Below are 8,873 nucleotides of genomic sequence, written 5' to 3'. Positions count from 1 at the left end.
CATTTATGCTATTTTATTTTCTGAGATGGGGTCTTGCTCTGTCACTCTGGCTAGAGTGCAGTGGAGCATTCTCAGCTCACTACAACCTCTACCTCCTGAGTAAAAGCGATTCTTGAACTCAGGCATAGAGTTCTTGAGCTGGGTGTAGAGAACTTGAGTTGGGCATAGCTGCAGCTGCCCAGCGATTCTCCTGCCTCAGCCACCTGAGTAACTGGGATTACAGGTGCATGCCACCACGCACGGCCAGTTTTCGTAATTTTAGTACAGACAGGGTTTCGCCTTGTTGGCCAGGCTGGTCTTGAACTCCTGACCTCAAGTGGTCCACCCCTCTTCGCCTCCAAAAGTGCTGGGATTACAGGCATGAGCCATCACGCCCAGCCAGTTATTTCTTGATTATGTACTAAACAAGGGGTGAATTGTTCATAAGTTTTCTGGGGAAAGAGTGGGGAGCTTCTGGAACTGAGGGTTCCTCCCCCTTTCAGACCATATAGGGTAACTTCTGGACATTGCCCTGGCGTTTGTAAATGTCATGGTGCTGGTGGGTGTTTCCATTAGTTTGCCAGTGCAGTACATAATTAGCATATAATGAGCAGCAAGGGTTACCAGAGGTTGCTTCCATTGCCATCTGAGCTTTGGCCAGCTTCTCTCCTCCATCATGATTTATCGGTGGGGTTCTGTGGCCTGTGTCTTGAGAATTTAGTCCTAGCAAACTCCTATTGATGGCAGCAGCCACTTCAGATGGCTTGCCACTACCGTCACATCAGCTGCACACTCCATGGAACCCGTGGCAGCCCCAACCCTTCCAAGTCAGGGTGGGAGCTCCCTGGGTGCCACTGCAGCCCCCGAAACCATGGCTGTGGATCCAAGCTTCCCTGTGTTTTTGGGGGCTGGGTGTAGCTGCAGCTGCCCAAACCACAGCTGCAGACCCAGGCCTCCCACTCCACAGAACAGGTAGGAGCCCCACTGATCCATTGTGGTGACACTGAATCAAAAATTCAGGCAGCTCCTGTCAGCCACTAAGGAATGTTGTCCAGCAGTCCCATCAACTCTGCAGTCTCCTCCATAGCAGGAGAAAAATCTCCCTACATCCCCTGATCCCAGATAAGCCCCCAAACAATATGTTACTAACCATGGGTTCTTGGGCTCTCAAAGCAATAGAAATTGACCTGAGGCCGAAAAAGTTTTCCCAGATAAGGCCTCCTTGGAGCTTATGTTCTGAGGTAAGGGAGGCAGAGAGCCAGCAGAGATTGTTGTTATTGTTGTTGAGATGGAGTCTCGCTCTGTTGCCCAGGATGGAGAGCAATGGTGCAATCTCAGCTCACTGCAACCTCCACCTCCCGGGTTCAAGCGATTCTCTTGCCTCACCCTCCCGAGTAGCTGGGACTACAGGTGCACGCTACCATGCCCAGCTAATTTTTTGCATTTTTAGTAGAGAAAAAAAAAAGCCAGGTACAATGGTGGTGTGCACCTGTAGTTACAGCTGCCTGGGAGGTTGAGGTGGGAGGATCACTTGACCCCAGGAGATTGAAGCTGCAGTGAGCCATGATTACACCACTGCACAGGAGCCTGGGTGACAGAGCAAGACCCTGTCTTTAAAAAGAAAAAAGGCCAGGTGCAGTGGCTCATGCCTGTAATCCCAGCACTTTGGAAGGCTGAGGCAGGCAGATCACGAGGTCAGGAGATTGAGACCATGTTGGCCAGCCTGGTGAAACCTTGTTTCTACCAAAAATACAAAAAAATTAGCCAGGCGTGGTGGCACACACCTGTAGTCCCAGCTACTCTGGAGGCTGAGGCAGGAGAATCTCTTGAACCCAGGAGGCTGAAGTGAGCCGAGATTACACCACCACTCTCCAGCCAGGGCAGCAGAGCTAGACTCTGTCTCAAAAAAAAGAAAAAGAAAAAAGGTTGGATACTATTAGCACATCAGAGATGATAAAGGAACGAGAGATAAAAACAAAAATATTTGGTTCACTAGGTGCAGTGGTGGCTTATACCTGTAATCCAGCATTTTGGGAGGCAGAGGCGGGCAGATCACTTGAGCCCAGGAGTTTCAGACTAGCCTGGGCAACATGATAAAACTTCATCTTTACCAAAAATACAGAAATTACCTGGACACGGTGGTGCATGCCTATCGTCACAGCTACTGGGGAGGCTGAGATGGGAGGATCCCTTGAGCCTGGGGTGGTCAAGGCTGCAGTGAGCTGTGATTGTGCCGCTGCACTTCAGCCCGGGTAACAGAGCAAATCCCTGTCTCAAAAAAAATGTTTTTTGTTAATATTTATTAAAATCGATTCACATCAAAAGAAGAAATACTCATAACTATTACAGTCCTCGTTTCTACAGTGGATCACGAGGTCATAGTACTTACGACTGCCCGCATCTATTATTTATTACATGTATCTTTTGCCCTCACCAAGCACTTCAGTTGGTCATGGCTTTTGCCTGATTGAATGACGACTTTCGTCATTCAGTGAAGGGTCTGGGCCATTAGCGGTCTTAATCGGGTTGTCGTGGCTCTCCACTGACCTTAATCAGAGGTGGCCGTACTAGCGCCAAAGGATCTCCTGCATTCTCCCTCCTTACGTCCATCGTCTGTCATGTCCTCTAGATAGGACCGATCACCGCAGACAGCACTTTACCTCTCAATGCAGTGCCCAAAGAGGCCAGATGGTGGCTTCAAGCTCCAGGTCCATGGATTATCTGCTGTGTCTCCTAGGGAAAACGTTTCTCCCTTTGTGATTAAGACCTCTTGGAGGGTTGGGAAGCAAACATTTTACCACTGGATCATTATGGTTAACAGTGAGAGGAGTCGCTTTCATTTTTATCCCTTGATTACTGGACTCATGAATCCTGGGTACGGGAGCAACGAGGATGTTGATGTAGAGCATGTACCACACACCAGAGGGCAATGCCCCAGGCTTGCAATCCATCCCCACCTCGCTGGCACTGTCACTGAGTTTTCAGTCATTCAACCATCTGTCAAGGCAGTCGCTTTAAGATGATGGGGAACATGGTGAGACCAGTGAATTCCACATGTATAAATTCACTGCTGCCTTTCATTTGCCGTGAATACCATGGTCATGGATAAGGCACTCCATGGGTCCACAGATGCTAGTTTTGGCAGAAGCGTTGTGGGAAAAGAAGGCACACCTCTGTCCAGAGCAAGTGTTAATTCCATTGAAAACACAGGGCTGCCTGCCTCATAATAAAAGTGGTTCAATGTAATCAGCCTAACACTAGGTAGCTGGCTGTCTCTTCAGCAGTGATGCCATATTAGGGGCTCAGTGTTGTTTCTTGTGCTGGCAGATGGGGCGCTCAGCAGTGGCTGTGACCAGGTTGGCCTTAGTGAGTGAAAGTCCATGTTGCCAAGCCCATGCAGAACCTACATCCCCGCCACCATGGCCGCTTTGTTCATGAGTCTACAGGAATGGCTGAAGGACGCTGAGTGATAACCACAGAATGGGTTATCCACACACCTGATTATTAAATCCTCCCTTGCCCTAGTTGAGTATTCAGATGGAGCACAATGATCTTCATCCTCTGCCATTCAGAGATCTAGCCTCATACGTCTTCCTCCGAGCTTGTCATCAATTTTCTAATCAAGTTTCTTCTTTTTCTTTTTGAGACAAAGTTTCACCCTGTCACTCAGGGTGGAGTAAAAATGTGGCTCTCTGTAGCCTCAACCCCCAACCTCCTGGGCTCAAGTGATTCTCCTACCTCAGCCTCCCATGTAGCTGAATCCACAGGGGTGCATCACCGTGTTCAGTTAATTTTTTTTTTGTAGATATAGGGTCTTACCAACTTGCTCCAGCTGGTCTTGAACTCCTAGACTCAAGGGGTTCTCCCACCTCAGCCTCCCAAAGTGCTGGTATTATAGGCATGAGCCGCTGTGCCCAACCTTCTAATCAAGTTTCTTCCAAGTCCCTGAATACCCAGCTAAACCATGAACTGGTGCAGACTTATTCTTCTGTTCATTTTCCCTTCCAGAGAAAATGAAGAACCAAGTGTACTGTTCCAAGTTCTGTCCACTGGGAGGATTTCCCTTCACACCATGTTTCAGAGCTGTCCTGGAGTGGGGCTGTGGTGCTATAGCCATGCACGTTCAGGTGATGCATGCAGGTAAATGGATACACATGGGTGACGTCCAGGAGCACCATCTGTAAATCAAGCCTGAGAGTTGTCTTCCTTTTGTCAGCTGATCACAGGGATTCCCTAGGAAGGTAGGGGTGTGGGTTGAGGGAGAATGTGGCACAATACAGCAGGAATAAGAGCCGTGGGCAAGCCTAGGAATTTACTATAGGATCTTGGCTCAAGACAGGATTAACCTGCTCAGGTAGCAATGGAAGGGCTGCTGCTTTTATTTATTTTTTTTTTTTGAGATGGAGTTTTGCCCTTGTCACCCAGGCTGGAGTACAGTGGCACAATCTTGGCTCACTGCAACCTCTGCCTCCCAGGTTCAAGCGATTCTCCTGCCTCAGCCTCCCGAGTAACTGGATTACAGGCATACACCACCATGCCCGGCTAATTTTTTATTTTAGGTAGAGATGGGGTTTTGCCATGTTGGACAGGCTGGTTTCGAACTCCTGACCTCAAGTGATCCACCCGCCTCAGCCTCCCAAAGTGCTGGGATTACAGGCGTGAGCCACTGTACCCAGCCAGGGCTGCTTCTAATGGCCAAGAAGGTTTGAGGTTCCCTCACTTCACTGAAATCTGCCCAGGTGACTCATCTCGATGCTCAGAATTACATTTCTTCCCAACCAATGCACTAACTTTTAACAGAAAAGACTCTGTGAGGTTGGGAATTCAACTTGTTTGAATTTCAACTGCTTTGTTGGGTGGATTACTGACTCACAAGGCTCAGTAGCAGGTTATACTAATAGCTAACTTTTTTTTGTAACAAAGGATGCACATCAAAAGCAGCAGGTAAAAAGGATACATATTGGTGACATCCAGGGGTATCCAGCACAGGCTTCTAAGGCTCTTCCTTTCCATGGGCACACTGGAGTTCTTGCTCACAGTGAACCCCAGGGACATGTGTAGTCTCTGCCCCAGGAGCCTGATTTTAGTCTCAGGGTCTGAAGAGGCTGGTCATGTAGACATAACCTGCTGTCAACTCTTTCCTCACAGTCTGCAGGAATAAGCTTTGGGTTTGGTTTTTAAATCTCAGCCTTCAGCCAGGCTCAGTGACTCATGCCTGTAATCTCAGCACTTTCGGAGCCCAAGGCAGGTGGATTTCTAGAGCATGGGAGATGGAGAGCAGCCTGGGCAAACAGTGAGACCCCAGCTCTACAACAAAATGTTAAAAACTAGTTGGGCATGGTGGTGCACACCTGTGGTACTAGCTACTCGGGAGGCTGGGGCAGGAGGATCACTTGAGCCATGATTGTGCCAATGCACTCTAGCCTGGGTGACAGAGTGAGACCCTGTCTCAAATAAGTAAACAAACAAATAAAATCTCAGCCCTGCAACTACAAGAGGTAGTATTTCTTTCATAGTCCTAGAAGCTATAGGACTGATCTGAGACCCTATACAGATCTTTTCTTTTTTTTTTTTTTTGAGACAGGGTCTCTCTGTCACCCAGGCTGGAGTGAGTGGCTTGATCATGGCTCACTGAAACCTCAAGCTCCCTGGCTCAAGTGATCCTCCTGCTTCAGCCTCCCAAGTAGCTGGGTAGCTGGGACTATGGGTGTGTGCCACAATGCCTGGCTAATGTTTTAATTTTTTTGTACAAATAGGGTCTCCCTATGTTGTCCAGGCTGTTCTTGAACTCCTGGGTTCAAGTGATCCTCCCAGCTCGACCTCCCAAAGTGCTAGGTTCACAGGTGTGAGCCACGGCATTGAGCTTCCTTATGCAAATCTTGAGCTGTGAATAAAAAGTTAAAAGTCCTGAGCTACTTATTTTGATTCTAAGGAAATCTGGCAATCCTCTGACTAAATATTACACTTTTATGAATTTATTATAAGAAATAAGGAGGTACATAAAAATCTAACTATCAGGATGAATCAACAGAGCACTGGGTATAATAGCAACAAACTAGAAATTATTATACTTGTTGGAAACAACTGGGAATTTTGTAAATAAACAATAGTATACCATAAAGTAGAATGCTCCACAGCCATTAAAAATATTACAGAAGAACATTTATTGATATGGAAAGGTGTTTAGGATATACTGATGGGTCAAACAAATAGTAAAACAACATACAGTAATGATTCATTTTTGTAAAAAATATATACGTATATATATTGCAAAGAAAATCTTCAAGGACGTATGTTAAATTGGTGATAGTGCTTACCCCTGGGAAGGGAGTATACAGGTGTTTATTTATTCTTTGTGTACCTATAATTCCCAGTTTTTCTATAAATCACATCATTTGCTTCTATAATAAGAAAAGGTAATAATCAATTATCATCCTTCATTTTGATTAAAACAAATCCATTTTTTAAAAAAATCTTAGGTTTTTTAAGAAGCAGAAATAATTTTCAAATTGCCTCCAGAGACAGTGATTTTATCCTCTGCAGAAGCTGGTCAGAACCTTCATGATCACAGCCCCATTAGATATGCAGAAGAATGGTGCTTCCTACAGCTTCAGGGGCCTCAGCTCAGCTCTGTGCCCCAAGGCCAAACCAGCTCATCTCCAGCCCCATCCATCCTATTCTTGCTGCGTTACCAGTCTCATCATCTTCAGAGCAATGTCCCCTTGGTCAGAAGGAACCTAGAAGCAAGCAACATCTGAATTAGTGTTTCTGGTGCTACTCCTGGGGCTGGGGTCAGAGGCAACATCCTGAAACCTTGCTCCCAGAAGGGAGCCAGCTCTGTGACAACAAGCTGTGCAGACCCCGGGGCTCATCCTAGAAGAAAGCTCTTCTAGGCACCGACTGGGCTGGGTAGCAGGGACCTGGAGAGGTCAGCATTTAGGCAAGAACCTTCTACTTCATTTGAGACTGATCTACGGATTTCTTGGTAAGGCGCATGCTCATAATACTGAGACCCAGGCTGTTCAAGGAAGAAGGAGGATTCTTAACATTTTAAAGGAGTCTGTCTAGCAGGGATCCCAGATTGAAAATGGGGAAATTGCTGAGAAGGAAGCTCACAGGAGAGAGCTGCAAACAATACAAACAGGGCCCTTTAAATGGCATCCAATTGTCACATTGTTATTCAACTTTCTTTTGTTTTCCCTCAGATTTTTAGAACAAGCCCTTTAAAATTTCCTTCCCACACACCATCAAAAGGGGAAGGGCAGAGGTCTCAGTTTTTCCCCTGTACAGACAGGAGTGGAGTATATGGTCTCCCCATTCTGCAATTCCCTGGCCCCATGATTCTCTATGCACACCCATCCTTGACTCTTCTGCCAAGAGTCCCCAGGAGGCACAGGCACGGTGGGACATCCTAAAATGACATTTAATCAACGAAACGGGAAGTGGTTTGGGGACAACTTAATAACAGTCTCTGAGGGCTATTTTAAGCCTGTCCCCAGCTGATCTGTTGTTCTATATGTGACAAACCAAGAGGAAATGGGCCTGAACTCTAGTACATGAGCGTGTGGTTGGCTTATCCCATGCCCTCCTACCAGCCTCAGCAGGGACTTCTCTCTAGTGCAGGCTAAGCATCCCTCATTGGAAAAGCCAAAACGCTCCACAGTTCTTTTTTTTTTTTTTGGTAAAATTGGACTTGGAAGATGGAGGCTGGATGGCCCTCGCTCCACAATTCTAACCTTTCTGAGTACTGCCATGAGGCCGCAAGTGGAGCTTTTCGCACCTGGCCCCATCAGGGGTTGCATTCAAAATGCAGGTGTACAACACACAGTTTATTTCTGCATCCCCAAGGGGGTTACAGTACAGTACAGTAACCTTTTCATCGAAGCACAGCATTGTAGGCAGGGACCGAGAGCTGCTGGTGTTTGCTGCTGCTGTTGTCTAGCAGCTGACACGGTATTCTGGTGACACTACTGTGCTGCTCAGTTACGACAAACACACATTTTTCCACTGTATTAATAGTATGTTGTATTTCTTACTGGAAGTACTTTTGTGTGACTACATGCAAGAAAATGATTGCTTATCGGCAACATATAAATTTGGAGTCAGAAATAATATGATGTCCAATAACCACAGATTGGTTGAAGTGGCTATTTTAGCCATGCTTTGCCCTCTAATAATTCAATGCACACAAACTTTGCTTCATGCACAAAATTATTTAAAATATTGTACAAAATTACCTCCTGTCTATGTGTATAAGGTGTACAGGAAGCATAATAAATGAATTCTTGTCTAGACTTGGGTCCCATCCCCAAGATATCTCATTATGCATATGCAAATTTTCCAAAATCTGAAACACAACTGGTCCCAAACATTTCAGATAAGGGGTGCTCAACCTATAACAGTGCTTTGCTCTAAGACTTCCTGTTGCTTTGTTTTTTTTTTAGTCAATGTTGAAGGTACTCAGATGCTGAGAGATGCCCTCTCCCTTTCTGTGCCCGGCTGCCTTGTTTGTTCTCCCTTTAGAACAAATAGATTAAGTCTATTTATTTATTGAGACGGAGTCTCACTCTGTCATCCAAGCCTGAGTGCAGTGGCATGACCTCGGCTCACTGCAACCTTCACCTCCCAGGTTTAAGCGATTCTCCTGACTCATCCTCCCTAGTAGCTGGGGTTACAGGCACTTGCCACCATGCACGGCTAATTTTGTATTTTTAGTAGAGACAGAGTTTCGCCATGTTAGCCAGGTTGGTCTGGAACTCCTGACCTCAGGTGATCTGTCAACCTTGGCTTCCCAAAGTGCTGGGATTACAGATGTGAGTCACCGCACCCAGCCTAGATTAAGTATCTTTAAAGAGTGGGCTACTTTATCTGGCTTCTTTTTTTTTTTTTTTTTT

The 8,873-nt window shown here is 46.3% G+C and overlaps 1 protein-coding gene across 1 annotated transcript in view; it reads right to left on the bottom strand.

Annotated features, from left to right (window-relative positions):
* Positions 1 to 6,119: 6,119 nt before the first annotated feature.
* SCPEP1 (serine carboxypeptidase 1) overlaps positions 6,120 to 8,873 on the bottom strand; it is a 33,048-nt gene continuing 30,294 nt past the window's right edge. Inside the window, exon 13 of the mRNA XM_017538829.2 lies at positions 6,120 to 6,716. Coding sequence (XP_017394318.1) covers positions 6,654 to 6,716 — 63 coding nt within the window. The 3' untranslated portion in view covers positions 6,120 to 6,653. The remainder of the gene's footprint in view (positions 6,717 to 8,873) is intronic.

This window comes from Cebus imitator, unplaced genomic scaffold (genome assembly GCF_001604975.1).
Source record: "Cebus imitator isolate Cc_AM_T3 unplaced genomic scaffold, Cebus_imitator-1.0 Scaffold115, whole genome shotgun sequence".
Classification (NCBI taxonomy): Eukaryota; Metazoa; Chordata; class Mammalia; order Primates; family Cebidae; genus Cebus; species Cebus imitator.
Note: the sequence above shows the minus strand (reverse complement) of the source record. Positions and strands in the feature narration are given on the sequence as shown.